General features: G+C 37.9%; 1 protein-coding gene across 2 annotated transcripts; it reads right to left on the bottom strand.

The window, feature by feature from the left end:
- Positions 1-1,459: 1,459 nt before the first annotated feature.
- Positions 1,460-7,400, bottom strand: LOC104224876 (immune-associated nucleotide-binding protein 9). Of its 2 annotated transcripts, none has more exons than XM_009776600.2 (6): positions 7,206-7,400; positions 4,856-5,081; positions 3,844-4,121; positions 2,882-3,046; positions 2,668-2,802; positions 1,460-1,929 (listed from the first exon to the last, which is right to left on the bottom strand). In XM_009776600.2, the coding sequence occupies exons 2-6, from the start codon at positions 5,079-5,081 to the stop codon at positions 1,714-1,716; spliced, it is 1,020 nt and encodes a 339-aa protein (XP_009774902.1). In that variant the 5' UTR covers positions 7,206-7,400; the 3' UTR covers positions 1,460-1,713. The 2 variants fall into 2 exon arrangements, with proteins under 2 accessions (XP_009774902.1, XP_009774901.1); XM_009776599.2 differs by having other exon boundaries at positions 4,856-5,086; positions 7,206-7,371.
- Between the last annotated feature and the right edge of the window lie 11,612 nt (positions 7,401-19,012).

Here is a 19,012-nt window from a genome sequence, read left to right as displayed (position 1 = left end):
TTTAAATACATTGTAAACTATGGATATATTTTAAACAACAGACTTAAAAGTGGTTACCAATGCATTTAGCCCCTAGGTCTCTTACTAGCTTAATGGTATTCGGGTCATTGTTAGCCCAAATACATACTAGTATAAATAGTCTCTTATTTTTATTTTTAGGGTAGAATTCGATGAATGATGCATTGGTGCTCATGGAGAGCCTTTATTTTAGTTTATGCTTACTGTCATTTAGTTTATCTTAGGGATTGTGTTCTGTTGATTGAGTATAATCTAAATTAGTATACAGCCTGATGGTAAGCACCCTCCACTTCCAATCAAGAGGTTGTGAGTTCGAGTCAGTCCAAGAGCAAGGTGGGGAGTTCTTGGAGGGATGGATGCTGAGGGTCTATTGGAAACAACCTCTTTATCCTAGGGTAGGGATAAGGTCTGCGTACACACTACCCTCCCCAAACCCCACTAGTAACTGAATTGTTGTTGTTGTTGTTGTTGTCGTCTTTGATTGTTCTTGATATTAATTGATTGTGCTTTAATTACTTGAATTATCTCTTCTTTCTTGCTATCCGGTTAGAGATTATTGTTTGAATTATCAAGTGTCCAACTAATTCATAGTTGTTTGCTTGTTAGTTTCTAACCCTAATTGAGTAATTTCTATTTCACATCATCCTTTATTTGTTTTTCTCTTCGATGTTAATAGTGTTCATGGTGTTGTTACATTCATAACTCGTTCCTTGATTAATCTTCGTGGATCGATTGTTATCAATATTCGCAGGGATCATTTGACTCCACCTCGTAGTAACAAGACCACAACTCCGTGCCTCTGACCTTATTTCCAACTTATTTGTCATTATAAGACATTTTAAGCCTATTTGGCCAAGCTTTTAACATCAGTTTATTTTGAAAAGTCTTTTTAAAAAAAAAAAAAAATTGGTGAGAAATAATTTTTATTTGGCTAATTAATTTAAAAAGTACTTCTGAGAAAAAATGTTTTTTTTCTCGAAAGTGTATTTTTAAAAAAAGTATTTTTGGGAAGAAACTACATTTTTTTTTTGCGCTTCTCAAAAATTACTTATGCTTCTATTTAAAAATAGAGTTTTTCCTTCCGAAAGCTTGGTCAAACACGTTAATTTTAGGAAAAAAACACTTTCAAACAAAAAAGTACTTGTGGTCAAACAGGCAATTAGTCTGTAAAAGCACACCCTAGTAATCAAATACTGCACATAGATTCTTAACCAGTGAATCTGATCAGGTATTTGCATAAATAGCCCATTATTAAATTATTCGGCCTGACATACAGACCATTTGGTTGCAATTAGAAGCCTCTACGAAATCATTTCTTTCGGGAAAATAGCAATAACTTCATATCATACGAATAACCAGCCACCGAGTTGGTTTAAACAAATAGATAATGCAATAAAAGAAGAAAGAAATATCAACAAAAGGAGAAATACAAAACAAACAATAAAAGCTAATCTCACCATCCCTCCATGTAGAGAGTCCACTTCTTAGATTCCTTGATCCTTCAGTTTGATCTGATTGATATTCATGACCATACACAAATGTTATATCGCAATATATAATCAACATATTAAAATATCACTCTCTTTTGCATGATAGAAGAGGGTGAAAAAGAGTCAAAAGCAGAGTAAATTCATTTTAGTGGCAGATTCTTTCGAAAAGAGTATATATATATATGTCTATATATCGATAACTTTGTCATAAAATATTACACACGCCACGATCTGCAGAACGACCTCGAAGCTCCTCAGTCTCCCTTTGAGCTCTCTCCAAATATTCTCTCAACTTGCGAATCTCGTTATCTGACTTCTTCTGAGCTTCTTTTGCACTTAGTTCTGCCTCCAACCGAGCAGCTTGCTCTTTCGCCAATTGCTCTTCAAGCCTGTGTGTTGTATCCTTCAGCTTTGACTCAACCTGTCAAAGATGTAACAACAGCTATATAAAAAGCTCAAAGGCACTACCTAGCTATAAGATTGCAGACCTAATTCATAGATTATAAACGTTCTTCCTTAGCACCAAAATACTACATACAATTTAACAAAGTTGTATTTGTATCGTGACTTTTCAAATAATCTTTTTCATCCTATCATTCTATAGTTATGTTTTTAGGAGATGTTTAGAGAATAGTTTCCACATCTATTTTTTCCAAAGTTGAATTAATTCATTTACGAAGTTGAGAGGGACAGAGTACAATGTGTAGCAGAAATGACTTACAAATGCAGAAGTAGTGAAGTAAGATACTCTAGGTAGAGGGAACAAGACAGCTAAATTACTTTTTTCACTGCTTGTAAGCGATGTGATGTTCCAAACATGCCGAATAAAGTCTAGAAACATGAAAATCTAGAAAGCTAAGGAAGATTGTCCAAACTTTTTTTCTCTGGAGCCTTCGGCAAAGTCTAATATCTACCATGATTTCCCAGTGAAAAAGCAGTGCCAATTAAAAGTTTCTTTGACGAAACCTACTATAACTACAGAATTGTATTACTCAAACAGATTAGTGGGAGGTAGCCACCAGCTCAATCCCTTGCTATTACTAAAAATGTATTGCATAATTAGCAGAGGCAAACATTTGGCAATATAATATAGAAGTTGATCAATGACTGATGAATTAATTTCTAGTAGTAAAAAGAGTTCAATAAAGATCAAACATACCACTTCAGTTATTCGCCTCAGTTGCTCTTCATATGACTTCTGCATTTGTTCCTTCAACTCTAATATCTCTTGCTTCGAATATCCCACCAAGTTATTAACCTCAGTTGCTTGATTTCGAAGTTTAATGGCTCCTTTCTATAAATGTAACATTACAATTAATAAGTGGCCCAGTTGCTGGATAAGTACAGAGGTCAATTGAATTGATAACACATACCTTTAATTCCTTGAACAAGTCATCTGTATATGGTTTTCCACCATTATTTTCTACGACCACATTTACCAGGGAAAGTAGTTGTTTCAATTGGTCGGCTTTCTTCAAATGATCTTTAGACTTGTTATCGAAAAGCACTCGCCTATTTCCACACATGGCGAGGATATCCTAGATCATAAATACAAAATACTTTAAGTTGAATATATCTCATACTTTCACAAGTTTGAAGAGGAAAACAAGAACTAACAAAGCCCACTAAAGTTTGACGATTGAATACTAACTACATATAGCTCTATTAGTGGAAAAACTTCTTTTTCCTGACTTTTTGAAAGGGGAAAAAAAAGTCTGTGGATCTCAAAAGTTCAAGATGCATTGTAATTTTTCTCCCCATTTTCTTGTCCTTAAACCCTTCAAACCCTGACTGCAACATAAAACTATTAACCGGTGCTGACTTTGCTAGATTATCAACACAAATAGAGTTCAAGCTAGCTTATGTAATTCCAAGACTTTGAAAAGAGAAAAGAAGGCAATCAAAGTACCTAGCTATGTTAGTAGAAGAACTTCATTCTTTCTCGTTTTTCGTAGTTCCTTATTTTTTTTGGTTATTATTTCATAAGTAAAGTCAGATGATTGGATCATAATCTTTTTCCTATTACCATCCAATCACACAGAGCAACCATTACTACCAACTCTTGCTTCTTCCGCCACCCCCCCACACCCACCCACCCACCCACACCCCAACCCAACCGAAAAAAACTTTTGCCTTTTTTCCCCACATCTTGTACTAGATTCATCCCACAAGCTAATGTTCGCAACTATCAAGATGTACAAATCTCCAAAGTGCTGGAAAATAAAAAATTCTTGAACAGAAAATTTTCTAAATACATAATCATTTGACAAATTAAATCAGTTAGCTTACTGAAAGTTAGGTTGCAAAAGTGAGATTATCTCTAAGCACATTATACCTTTAAAGGCTCAGGGCAGTCACGACCTAGGTAATCCTCCAAAGTTTCTTCATTGTCTTCAAGATCATCCCCACCAGTAAAAACCAAAACCATGTAATCACTAATTTTGCCCCCAAAGAACTCCCTCAGACTCTGAACAGCAGCTTGTTCTTCTCTTGAAAAGCGAGTCCGCACAGATAAAACTACAAGAACAGCATGAATCCCATCCTTGGCCATGTTGATGCACTTAACAATTTCATTTCCAATGAATTCAGGCTCAGCAGAAAAATCAAATAATCCTGCAATTCCAATAGTCAGCTACTTTCGACTTGATGCAGTCAAACAACAGATTAAGATCCAATAAAAGAGAATCTATATATGGGGAATTTTCTAGTGTTGAGGCCCCATTGTTCCATAGTTCACACATTCCATTTGCAAATCTGGTGCAGCGTGCTTTATCAGTCTCTTTAGATAACTCGGGAACAGTTAATACCATATGAGGAGTGAAAGAAAACACAGTAAGATTGTTTCTCCAAGTAATTTATGATCTGTAAAGAAGGATATCCCATTAATAAGTTCACATACTTTAACAAAACAAGATACATCATACACTGACAGTTCCGAGATTACACAATGACCAATCGTGAATTCTTAGAGAACTCTTTTCATGCCTTTTTATGTCTGCTAAAATTTGGATTGACTTGTTTCAGCATTTTAATTCTTTTAGAACACATCTGTCGTCAAAGCATATCACTGTATATAAAAAGTACACTACGAGCCAGTCAAACACAATACAAATATAGATACCAACATTTCATAAAGAAATCTGCACAAAACTCCATCTTTACTTAGCCACAAAACAATTGTTCTAAAAATCATTAGTTATAAACATTAGACAGAGTAGTACATGACTTACTTGAACTCTTATCAATTATTAGATACCATATTTATAATACTAAGAAAAAATATTTGTAATACTAATATAGTAGCTTACTGCAGTAAAGAAGGAAATGAAAGGACATGCATCTTATACCAGGGGTATCAATCACATCGAGTATTTGGCCATCTTCTAGTACAGTCCTCTGTAGCTCACAAGTACTCGTAACACCAGCCGAGCTAGACATTGACCTGAATGCCTTTCTTCCAAGAATGCTATTGCCTGTAGCACTTTTACCATTACCTGTACGCCCAACCAGAACCAGAGTCCGAGCTCCATTTGCAGCGAATTCCCAATCATCACTTATTGCACTTCCCCCCATCTTATCTTATTGAATCAAAGAACATAAAATGAAGGAGCAGTTGGGTAAATGGTGAAACAGTAGGGTCAAAAGATGCTGCTGTTCAAAGAGTACAACACTGATAGCTATATGATATAAACATTATAAACAAAACAAACTTTTCTTAAGCAATTGCAAAACCTGAATAATGAGGTTTACATAATGCATGTGAAAGTAAAATCTTAAATAGTAGGTTCCATCAAAGCTATGCTTTTTTTCCTATGGAGGTGAAATAAATTATGTCTAACTATAATAGTTTCGGAATGGTTAGTGGATGAAAAGAGGTAAGGAAATAGAAGAATGAGAACCCAGGCAGTTTAAGGGACTATTCAAGGTTTTCATGCAATACTATAGGATCCCTAATTATTTTTTCGACTGTCTTCTTGGTGGTTTGTATAAGCCGAGATTATTGGATCTAGACGGAGTTTGAGGCATGGTCCTGAAAATTCCAATAAGCAAACTAAAGGGATGAAGTTGAACTCTAAAACAAAGTAAGAGAAGAAAGACTTTAGAATTTCACTTGACAACCCTACAATTAGGTCCAATCAATCTACTAATGACTAAAAAAAAATCAACTTGTTTGAAAACCTTTTGACTATTAATATCTGCATAAAAAAGCTTATTATGCGGATAGAATCTGTAGAGAAAAGTCACAGAAATCTTGAATAGTGGTTCAACAAACCATCATACTGGTGAGAGACATATCTAGGAATAGCTTGATAAAGTGAGATAGGGCGATAGACTTGAACGTAAATCCGCTGAAGTCCCAAGACCTCAATCAACACCAGGTTAAACACTCAAAAATAACGCCAGGCTAACACCCAAATGTGTGGCCTAGGGTCAATTGTGTGAATGAAAACCTTGGAGACCACAATTCAAATCCCAACAGAGAAAAAAAAAGACGCTAGGCAATCTTTTCCTATCTGCCTAAGCCTTTGTGGGCAGAGTTATCCAATAATCTATTTTAGCATACTCTCTTTCTTTGGAAATGATATGATACTAAATTTAGATACTAGCTACTAGAAGAGGAATAAAAGCATATAGCTAAAATGCCTAAGAGAGCCCGGGGCCAGGAAAGCTTCAATCCTTATGAAACAAAGAGACAACAGAGAAAGAGGCCTAACCACAGAATGAAAGACTTTAGATTCGCTAGCTCGGTAAGAACAATCAGAATACAAGGACACAAGGACGAGACCGGGCTAGAGGACTCTCTATCGTCCCCATCGTCCTAACAGCCGATCATGTCACGCAATTAGAGTTACGAACTGTTTGATTGTTCTTGGGAAACTGAATCCGTAACACAATCAGGGGTGCCGGGCTTGGCTCAATATTGGGATAGAAAGAGGCCTAGTTTCCTAGGTTGTTTTCCAGGCTAAGGTAACAAAGTTATACCGAGATTCCAATACTTGTACTGGTTGGAGATAGCAAGTACCATATGGAGGGAGTTAAGGTGTGTGCAGTTACAAGAAATAGTAGTAATAACATACTAGAATCCAACTCAAACACCCTAGACAAAGATAACAATCGGCAGTATCGACTGCCATGCCCAATTTCTACTCCCTCCCTACCCCCAAATAACTACTATAGTGTTAGTACTAAAACACCATCATTCTCTCTATATAGTCAACCAGAATTGATAAAAAACAATGCCAATAGATCAAAATATTAGTAATAAACAACGCCCAAAAAAAACCCTCCAAAAATATAACTATAAAATCAGCTTTGACTAAAACAGCACTGAAAGGGGCTGATCCAAAGCAATTCCAACTGGACCCTGCTCACTCTTACATACTGATCTTTTGTAGTACAATTGAGATAGAAAGCAGAGAAATACTACAAAATAACTTAGCATCTTTCCATACCCCATACATCTGATCAAACTTGTATACTTCAAAACATGAAACAAGTTTCAATGCAGCCCTAATAGTATTAAACCCTATTATCAATTGAATATCCCAATTCAATCAATCACTTCATTCCAATTTCTTGATTTTACCCTTTTCATTAGATCATTAAAAAAGCTTTAATCAAAGAGAAAAACAAAATCCCAATTCATGGTTTAAAATCTTTATGTGAAAAAAGAAAATAAGATTATATTTTGCTTACCTTGAGAGTTGCTAGAGAGAGAACGAAGAAGCTGTGTTTTCAGAATAGAAAAAGAAATAATAACCAAATCAAAATCAGTATAAAAAGCAGAGAGACAAAATCTAAGATAACTCTATTACTTTATCGATAAGTAATTGCCAAGAAGTTGCAGAATACTTGTCAACATAAAATACAAAAGGAATAGAAATCACAAATAGGAGTGTTACTCCATCATACTTTATTATTTAGATAAAAAAAAATATTTCTCATTATTATATTCAGATTGACTTTTAAGTTTATGAAGGCCAAAATCAATTTGAGAAATTAACTTAACTTAATTTTAGACTCTCTGTAATCTAGGTTGGTAATCTCTTTAAATCTTTTAAGATTATGAAACTATTTTTCTTTTCATTTTTTTTTTAATTTATGCTATTAGATTCACTAGTATAGAAGATAGTTTGTTATTTATGGAATAGAAAAGTAAATAGATATTAATCAAATATATTTGATACTCCAATTTTATTAATGAAAATCAAAACTTAAAATTATATCTTCTAAAACTGAAAAGATATTGCTTAATGTATGTACCCAGTGGAAAATGGGTGAAAACTCAACATAGCTATCGACTTGAGCAGTAAGCATATATTTATAATTGAAGTGTTCTAAAATTAGATAATCATACCAAATTAATGTAAAAATTGCACGGGCGTCCAAATTGGTCGCCCCCATTTAATCTATACCCATTTTTTAAAAAACTTTTAACTTATATCCACTTCTTAAATAACTTCAGCCCCCTTTCTCCTTCTTCTTCTCCTCCTTCGTTTTCTTCTTCTTCTGAAATATGCAAACAAAGGACCTGTCTTCCTATAAATCTGTGTTGCAGAATCTGGATATTTATAGCAATCACAAAGTATGGATATTGCAAAAAGAGTAACTGTTGCACAGAAGAGAATAGTCAAAGGACCTGCTATCCATCCTAATTATGATATGCTCAATGCAAGTGATAGGAATCACCATGTCCGAAGCACTCATAGTGTTGGGTACTGCATTATTTCTCCTATATTCTTCACTATTGAATTCTGATATAATGGATCAACCACCTTTGCTCATAAGCAAATCTTCAGTATTTGATTGGATAACTAAATCAGATGTACTATTGGTAAAAAAACTTCAGCTCTAGAGCTGAAGTTTCCCAGTTACAACACAAAAACTTCAGCTCTAGAGCTGAACTTCAGGCTCCGCTACTAGAATGCTGAAGTTTTGCGTGATTGCCTTTGCTACTTCAACCCCGTATGCTGAAGTTATGCGAAAAAGCGGGTATGCTTGCAATTTTTTTTGCAAAGCGGGCACAAGTTAAAATGTGACACAAAAAACGGGTATAGATGCAACAACAACAACAACAACTACTACCCAGTAAACTCTCACATGGTGGGGTCTGGGGAGGGTAATGTGTACGCAGACCTTACCCCTGTCCCGGTAGGACAGAGAGGCTGTTTTCGATAGACCCTCGGCTCAAAACGACGGAAATAAAGAAAAACTAGGAAAACAAGAAAAGAAAAGAGAATTCATTAGTAACTCCAGTAAAAACCATTATAGTAACAGAAGCATAAAAATCAAAAGATGAATGACATGCAATAACAGTAACCAAAGTCTAAGGAATCTAAGATCAACCCCAATCCAACCCCGCCTCACCCCCGGCATGCAGTAAGGAAAGCTCCACTACCCCTATCCTACAACTCTAATGCTAGTCCTCCAGGCCTTCCTATAAAGAGCCATGTCTTCGAAAATCTACAGACGAACCATGTCCTGCCTGATCACCTCTCCCCAATACTTCTTAGGTCTCCCTATACCTCTTCTCGTGCCCACCACGGCCAACCGCTCACACCTCCTCACCGGAGCATCGATGTTTATCCTCTGCACGTGCCCGAACCATTTGAGCCTCGCTTCCCGTATCTTGTCATCCACAGGGGCGACGCCCACCTTCCTCCGAATATCTTCATTCCTGATCTTGTCTATCCTAGTGTGCACTCACATCCACCTCAGCATCTGCATCTCTGCTACTTTCAACCTCTGGATATGGGAGTTCTTAACCGGCCAGCACTCTGCCCCATACAATATTGTCGGTCTAATCACTGCTCTATAAAACTTACCTTTGAGTATCGGTGGCACTTTCTTGTCACACAAGACTCCAGATGCAAGCCTCCATTTCATCCAGCCCGCCCCTATGCGGTGAGTGACGTCCTCGTCGTTCTCTGCGTCTCCCTGAATCACCGACCCAAGGTACTTGAAGCTGTCTCTCTTGGGGATGACCTGTGACCCAAGCCTCACGTCCCCACCTACATCCCTCGACTCAGTGCTAAACTTGCACTCCAGATACTCTGTCTTAGACCTGCTCAATTTCAAACTCTTAGACTCGAGAGTCTGTCTCCAAACCTCCAATCTCTCGTTAACACCTGCCCTCGTCTCGTCAATTAGAACAATGTCATCAGCAAATAGCATACACCATGGCACCTCCCCTTGAATATGATGTGTCAAAGCATCCATCACCAAGGCAAATAAAAATGGGCTAAGCGCAGAGCCTTGGTGTAATCCCATAACAACCGGGAAATGCTCTGAGTCGCCTCACATAGTCCTAACCTTAGTCTTAGCTCCATCATACATATCCTTGATCGCTCTTATGTAGGTTACCAGCACGCCCTTCGCCTCAAGACATCTCCAGAGCACCTCCCTAGGAACCTTGTCATACGCTTTCTCCAAGTCAATAAACACCATATGCAGATCCTTCTTCTTATCCCTGTACTGTTCCACCAACCTCCTAATAAGGTGGATAGCTTCCGTAGTGGAGCGGCCCGGCATGAACCCAAACTGATTGTCGGATATAGACGTCGTCTTCCTCACCCTCACCTCCACCACTCTCTCCCAGACTTTCATGGTATGGCTAAGTAACTTGATACCCCTATAATTGTTACAACATTGGATATCACCTTTGTTCTTGTACAACGATACCATTGTACTCGACCTCCATTCCTCCGGCATCCTTTTCATCCGAAAAATTATATTGAACAACCCAGTCAGCCATTCCAATCCTGCTCTACCTACATACTTCTAAAACTCAACTAGAATTTCATCTGTCCCGGTCGCTCTACCCCTGCTCATCTTACGCAAAGCCCTCACGACCTCGTCGACCCTAATGCGCCTGCAATACCTAAAATCTCGGAGACTCTCCGAATGCCCCAAGTCCCCTAGCACTATATCCCGGTCCCCCTCCTCATTTAGAAGACCATAGAAGTACGTCTGCCATCTTTGTTTAATCTGGGGATCTCCCATCAATACTCTACCATCCTCATCTTTGATGCACCTCACTTGGTCCAGATCTCGGGCCTTCCTCTCCCTCGATTTAGCCAGCCGAAACAACTTCATGTCCCCTCCTTTCTTCCCTAATTCCTCGTATATACGGCTAAACACTGCATTCTTAGCCTCCGTGACCGCCAGCTTCGCCTCCTTCCTAGCCACTTTGTACCTCTCTCTATTCGCTCTCCTCTCATCCTCGCTTGATCTCCCTGCCAACTTTGTGTATGCTACCTTCTTCGCCTCCACTTTACCTTGGACTATGTCATTCCACCACCAGTCTCCTTGGTGCCTGCCAGAAAAACCCTTCGATACACCTAGCACCTCTCTCGCCGCCTTCCTCACATAGTTCGCCGTAGTTGACCACATAGTGCTCGCGTCTCCACTACTCCTCCAAGCTCCCATAGCAGATAACCTCCCCTCCAATTCCTAGGCTTTATCCTTGGTTAAAGCTCCCCATCTAATCCTTGGTCGGCCACGAGCATACTTCTTCTTCCTCTTCATCATAATGCCGATGTCCATCACTAAGAGCCTATGCTGAGTCGCGAGGGTCTCTCCCGGGATAACCTTGCAATCCTTGCACAACCCTCTATCACACCTTCTGAGTAGAAGGTAATCGATCTGAGTCTTCGCCGCTGAACTTCGGAAAGTAACCAGATGCTCATCCCTCTTCGGAAAAGTTGAGTTCGCAAGCACCAGCTCGAAATCCTTAGCGAAGTACCTCCTCCGTTCCTATCCCCAAGGCCAAATCCACCATGCACCTCGCCATAGATGCAAATGCCCCCAAATTAATACCCATTGTTGTTGGGTTGCCTAAAGTCTCGTAAAAGAGCCCACTAGAGTAGTTATTTTACTTACACATTACTTGGGTCCATTGTTAGATACCCGGCCCATATTTGTAACAAAAGCTAAAATGTAATAGATATATACATAGATTCTTCTAGAACAAAGACACATTACATGAAATAAAATAAAATAAAAAACATCTCTTCTCTCTCCTATTGCCCAACTTTGGATTTTCTTCTTTTCAATTTTAATTTCTCTCAATCGACTCCAATAATGGAGTCTAACATGGTATCATATCATAACAATCGGTCCGCCTTGTTGCGATCTTTCATCCGATGGTACCCGTTGAATTTGGTTAAATGGTTTTGGTCCGGTACTAAAGTTTTCGATCTGAGCAATTTGGGACTTCTTCAAGTTTTTCGGAGTTCTTTGAGTACTTCTTCAAGTTTTTTGGAGTTCTTCGAGTTCTTATTCTATTTCTACATATAGAAGACCTTAGCTTCTTCAGGTGTGCGAAAAAGGAGGATAAAAATTATGTCTTTCATCTGCATGTCAAAATTAATGTGCGATTAGGGTTTTGTCTGCCCGATTTTGACTGTGATGTAGTGATATCTGTGTTATCTCGTTCATTTGAGAGTTGTTATCAACCAAAACTATTATTAGATTTTTTGAATAGGGGAAGTCCTTCCTCCATTACTGATGGTTTTGTTGAGTGTACTTTGGACTCAGCTTACCCTTTCTATGTTCACTCATCCGATAGTCCTGGTAGTCAGTTAGTTGCTATCCATTTCAGTGGGACTATTTTTGTACATTGGCGTAGTAGTATGCTCACCTCACTTTCTGCTAAGAACAAGCTAGGGTTAGTTACTGGCAAAGTTTCTCAACCTCCACCCAATTCTCCCTATTACTCTTACTGAGAACGATGTAATGATATGGTAAAGGCTTGGAATACCATTTTATTGACTAGGGAGATAGCAGTTAGTGTCATGTGTCTCAACACTGCCAGGGAAGTATGGAGTGATAAATGAAAGGTTTGGACAATCTAATGGATCCAAATACATTCAAATCCAAAGAGAAATTAGTTTTACCTCACAAGGGTCTTCTAATATTGCCACTTATTTTACTAAAATGAGGGCTCTTTGGGATGAATTAAACTCTGCCTATGTTTGTCACGATCCGAATTTCCCACCGTCGGGACTGCAATGGCGCCTAACATTATACTAGCTAGGCAAGCCAACGTTATAGAATAGTTCACCTTTTTCCTTTATCTTTTACTAATTAGAACTTAACAAAAGTAAATCAACGGAAATAAATGCGAAAGAATATAGTTTAAAAGATTATCTTTATGCTAATAACGAATACCGTAATAAATTTCACCCAGAATTAGTGTCACAACTCACGAACAGTCTACGAATACTACAAGTATTGGTTTGAAAGAAAAATATGCATTTGTCTCGGAGGAAAAGTAAAATAGAAAACAATAAAGATAGAAGGGGATGCTAGGGCCTGCGGACGTCTGTAGGACTACCTTGGGTCTCCTATTGACTGAAGGTAGCAACCTCGAACTCTGATTAGCCACTAGCTCCAAAATCTGCACAGGAAGTGCAGAGTGAAATATCAGTACAACCAACCCCATGTACTGGTAAGTGCCGAGCCTAACCTCGATGAAGTAGTGATGAGGTTACGGCGGGGCATCGCAACATATACAACCTGCAAAAGTTTATACTAAAGTGGAAAGGAAATATGGAATGAAATATAACAGAAATTTGCATTTAAATGAATACTGAAACCATCCGTTCTACCAATACTCAGCTATAACCAATCACATTTCAATAATGAACTCCAACAAAAATGAATGCTAAAACAATAACTGATGTGGCGTGCATCCCGATCCCACCATATAAACAATAACAGTATCAATATTCATCCTTATTACTCCTTGTTGCGGCGTGCAACCCGATCCCACCAGTCCACCCTTATTACTCCTCATCATATATCACCCTTATTCCTCCTGTTGCAGCTTGCAACCCGATCCCACCTGTCCACCCTTATTACTCTTTGTTTCGGTGTACAACCCGATCCCACTAGATAATCACATTCACCCTTACTCCTCCTGTTGTGGCGTGCAACACGATCCTAATATATATATAAGCACCAATCACAAAAATAAAAACAAGTGTTTCACAAGTCAACTCAAATCCTCCACAACACTTATACCTCAATCCACACAATGGAATATCACTACGATTATGAAACTTAGCTAGTGTAAACTACTCAGCAAGACCAACCAAGGTATACCATAAGGCACAAATAAACCAATATAAGCTAACAGGGTAATAAAACGAAACCATGAAATAATTAAACACTTCAATAAAGAGAACAACAGTTAATATGAAGCAATTAGACATGGAAACATTTATGAGCAAGTAGCAATTAAGGCAGGAGAGCAATATATAGGGAAACGGGGAAAGGAACAAACTAAAATGATAATTTGGTGGCGCATAGGTACTCGTCACCACACCTATACGCCACACACATGGAATTTCACATAGCAAATAAGTTGGGGATCCCTAATCCCTCTAGTCAAGGTTAGACCAAACACTTACCTCAAGCCAACGGGTATTTCAAAGTTCAATCACCGCTGCCGCTTGATTCCACCACCAATTCACTCGTATCTAGTCATAATTAACTTAATAACATCAATAAATGCTAAATAACTCAACTCCAATGCATAATTATAGGTTTTCTAATATTTTTTCCAAAAAATCAAAAACCCGACCCCGGGCCTGTTTGGTCCAAACTCGAAATTTGGACCAAAACCCGATTACCCATTCACCTCCGAGCCCGGATATACAATTGGTTTTAAAATCCGACCCCAAATCAAAGTCTAAATCCCCAATTTTATAAAAATCCCTAATTATACCCAAACCCCCAATTTTTACCATAGAAATCTTAGATTTTTGGTTGGAAACTCATGAAATGTGATGGAAAAGTAGAAAAAAGTGGATTAAGATCACTTACCAAAGTTTTGGGGAAGATTTGGTCTTGGGAGAATCTCCTCTAGGGTTTTAGGATTTGAGAGATGTGAAAATGGGTGAAAATCCCGTCTAAGTCCCAACTTAACAGCTGCAGATGTCGCAATTGCGACTTGTGAAGCTCGCCAATGCGAAGAACCATCACAAATGTGAAGTTCCCTACACTTCTGTTGCCATCGCAATTGCGATCAGGGACCTCCGCAAATGCGACAAAAGGATCGCATTTGCGATCACACCCATTCCCAGACTTCTTTCGCAATTGCGAAGATTTGTTCGCATTTGCAAACTCTGTTAGCCCAGGCCTTCTTCACAATTGCAACAAGGCCCTTGTAATTGCCATGCCTGATGTGCTCGCATTTGCGAAGCTTGATCTCGCAATTGCGAGATCAGAGGCCTGCAACAGAACTGAACACCTACAACATTCTTTTTTCAAGTCCAAAACACTCCGTAGCCTATCCAAAACTCACTCTCCAAAACAAACATGCACACAAGTCTTAAAATATCTTACAACCTTGCTCGCATGATCAAATCGCCAAAATAATATCTAGAACTATGAATTCAACACCAAAACTCATGAAAATTTCAAGATAGTTCAATATTTCTAACTTTTCAACTAAAGGTCCGAATCACGTCAAATCACCTCTATTTTTCACCAAATTTCACAGATAAGGCTTAAATACCATATTAAACTTGTACCGAGCTTCGAAACCAAAATACGGGCCCGATACCAACAAGATTAAATCCTATTAATTTTCCAAAAACCATTATATTTTCAGTTAAAAAATTTTCTTCAAAAATTCATTTCTCGGGATAGGGACGTCGGAATTCGATTCCGGACATACGCTCAAGTCCCATATTTTACTACGAACCCTCTAGGATCGTCGGAATATGGGTCCGAGTCTGTTTACCCAAAATATTGACCGAAGTCAACTAAAATCATCTTTTAAAGCCAAAAATCATTACTTCTCAAATTTTTCACACAAAAGCTTTCCGGTATCACGCCCGAACTATGCATGCTAATCAAGGAGAGATAAAAGGAGGTTTTCAAAGCATCAGAACACAGAAACAAATTCTAAAATAAAAGATGACCTTTTGGGTCATCACAATGTTAGTCCTACTTGTTCCTGTGGGGCCCTACCCAAATTATAGAAGACCAACACCTTTTTCAATTCTTAAGTGGATTGAATGAGTCATATTCAACTGTAAACAGTATCATCATGCTCATGTCCCCACTCCCATCCATTAGTAAGGCTTATTCTCTACTCCAACATGATGAAAGTCAAAAGGAGAATCAATCTCCAGCCTTGGGTTTTTCTTGCGATTCAACATCTTTTTCTGCCAGCACATCTAATTCAGCACATGCCAATCCAATGAATCCTCAACACAATAACAGATCTTATAACCAAAAAATTAATTTGATCCAAAAAGGAACTCATTTTCTGTGTCTTGCAAGTACTTCAAAAAGCCTGGTCACACAGTAGATAAATATTATAGACTCCATGGCTTTTCTGCTGATTTTAAATTCACCAAAAACAATAGATCTGCCTCTTGTGTTCAAGTAGAAGAAGCTGCTACTGATGTTGGTCCTAGTATCAAGTCCAGTGACTCCACAACTTATGATTTCTGCAAAGAACAGTATCAGCATCTCATGTCTCTATTTCAGCATGCTCACATCTCTCTTGGCATCCATTCTTCATCTTTTGATGAAAATGGTTGTTATGCCAACTTTGCAGGTGTGTATCATCTTTCTGTTGATCAATTCACTATAGTTAATTTTATAGTACATTTTTTGTGCGCTCGGTTAGGAAAAATACCTTGGATACTAGATTCAGGTGCCACCAATCATATGACCTCCAATAAATAATTCTTACACAATTTACGATATTTACCAAAACCTAACTTAATAACTTTACCAAATAGTTATAAAGTCAAAGTAATATCTATTGGTTCCTTACAACTTAGAAGAGACATTGTTTTACACAATGTACTTTTAGTTCCTTCTTTTCAATTCAACCTTATTTCTGTATACCAACTTCTTTCTCAATGACAATGCTTAGCATTATTAAACAACCACTCTTATTTTCTACAGGGCCCTTATCTAAAGAGGCCATTGAAAATTGGTAGAGCTTCTCATGGTGTGTACTTTCTGCTCCCTGATATGCCTGAGTATTCACCTTCTGTTTCTACTCTTTCTTTTGATACTGCTTGTAATGTTCTTCCTTCTAATTATGTTTCCCTTTCTCCCTGCTCCTTTTGTATTTCTTCCACTAGTGTTAATAAATTGGAACTGTTTTGGCATCAAAGATAGGGTCACATGCCTTTTCATAAAATGAAGTCTATTTTATTTTTATCTAATATAGTTTCTGCTAAGCAGTCATTTTCCTGTCATGTTTGCCCTATGGCTAGGCAACAGAGACTTTCCTTTCCTGAAGGCCATATCAAGTCCACTTCTCCTTTCCAACTTGTCCACTTAGATCTCTGGGGTCCTTACCACACCAGGACATACAATGCATTTAGATACTTTCTTACCATTGTTGATGATTTTTCTAGAGTTACATGGACACATCTTCTGTCCTGTAAGAGTAATGCATTCTTCATTATCAAAGCTTTCACTAAATGGTTTAGATTCATTTTAATTCCTTTGTTCAAACTTTCAGAGATGATAATGCCTTTGAGTTAGGCAGTAGTTCTGAAGCACAGTCATTTTTCTCTAAAAATGGGATCCTTTACCAAATCACTATTCCACATACCCCATAACAAAATAAGGTAGTTGAAAGGAAACATAAACACCTATTAGAGACTTATAGAGCCTTACTTTTTCAATATTACCTTCCTGTCAAGTATTGGAGTGAATGTGTATTGACTGCTACTTATCTAATAAATAGGATGCCCTCTTCTGTCTTGGGGAATCTATCTCCTTTTCAAAGGTTACATGGGGTCTCTCATTCCTATGACCATCTCTAATCTTTTGGTTATTTATGTTATGCTACCAACCCAAACCTAATGGGGATAAATTCCAATCTAGGGCCATTAAATGTATCTTTCTGGGATATCCTTGTGATAAAAAGGATTATAAACTCTTAATCTCACCAATCATTCTATTTTTTTTCTCCAGATATGTGATATTCCATGAACATATTTTTCCTTATTCTTTACATTCTTTCCCAGTACATCCTGTTCCTCATGTTCCTTTTGTGGATTGTTCCTCCACTCCTTCTCCTCCTTCACTTTCCTCTGTACCTTCTTCCTTTTTACCTACACCTTCTCCTACATCTCCTATTCCTCCTCCTTCTCCTTCTACATTTGTCTTTCCTACCTCTGATTCTCCTTCTGTCACTTCATTGCCAACTTCTCCTTTGCTTAGGAAGTCTAGCAGGGTCTGCCACACTCCTTCCAATCTTAAAGACTATGTTTGCTCCTCTTTCCTCTCCATTCCTGTGCTTGGGACATCCAAGGTTTCTCCTGCTGAGCTACAAATACATGAACCTCAGTTTTACTAGCATGCTGCCTCTCATCCTGCTTGGCAAAAGGCCATGCTACAGGAATTTCAAGCCCTAGAGGCAAAACATACTTAGGTGATTGTTCCTCTTTCTCCTCACAAGAAGCCTATTCCCTGCAAATGTGTTTACAAGATTAAACAGAAATCTGATGGCTCTATTGAGAAATCTGATGGCTCTTCACCATCATTTGCTTGGCAAGCTTGGAGTGGCTTCCCCCTCCAGCTTGAGGGGGGATGTTGGGCTGCCTAAAGTCTCAGAAAGAGCCCAATAGAGTAGTTATTTTACTTACACATTACTTGGGCCTATTGTTAAATACCCGCCCCCCATTTGTAACAAAATCCAAAATGTAAGATATATACATAGATTCTTTTGGAACAAAGACACATTATATGAAATAAAAGAAAACAACTCTCTTCTCTCTCCTATTGCTCGACTTAGGGTTTTCCTCTTTTCAATTTTAATTTCTCTCAACCGACTCCAATAATGGAGTCTAACAATTGTCATGAATAACAATAATTGGTACAACGATATTGATTCAAAATCTTAATTTGCTCTTACTAAAATTAAAGTTAATGACGTTGGGTTCATTTTATTCTAGGCCTAAATAATATGGTTATATGCGGCCTTTGTGTCCTTGTATGATAAGTTTATACATTATATAGTGGTTCATTTTGTTTTTATACTAAAGATTTCGTTTGTGTTCATGTTGACAATTTCTGATGTAAAGTTGGTGGGTTGTCCTCCTTTCGTAGGAGTTCTCCCACCGACCCATTAACGCACCAACCATGCCCTTTTTCGTTCTCCGATTATAAAGCCCTGCTGCCTGGTGGTACGAGATCCACTTGCATGTGAATCTCCCAGAACTCCACCGGGGAATTGAGGATTTGTTTGGTGGGGTTAGGTCGTTACAAACTCTCCAATTTTGGGGCATGACAAGTTATTAGACAATAGTTACCAGTTTCTTAATCTATATTTAGCTGTTTTAATTTTGAATATGCTAAATTAAACGCTATTATTAATTTCTATATTACCAAAAAGCGGCGTCTTAACTTTCTCAGTTATTGGTATCTTTATGCAAACATAGTCTGTTTTTAGTACTTTTTATAAAGGAAGACATGTAGTATACTGTATTTGTAAAATAATTCCGAAGAAGAAAAAT

This window comes from Nicotiana sylvestris, chromosome 3, assembly GCF_000393655.2.
Source record: "Nicotiana sylvestris chromosome 3, ASM39365v2, whole genome shotgun sequence".
NCBI lineage: Eukaryota > Viridiplantae > Streptophyta > Magnoliopsida > Solanales > Solanaceae > Nicotiana > Nicotiana sylvestris.
The sequence above is the reverse complement of the archived record's forward strand: the minus strand, read 5'-3'. Positions and strand labels throughout refer to the sequence as shown.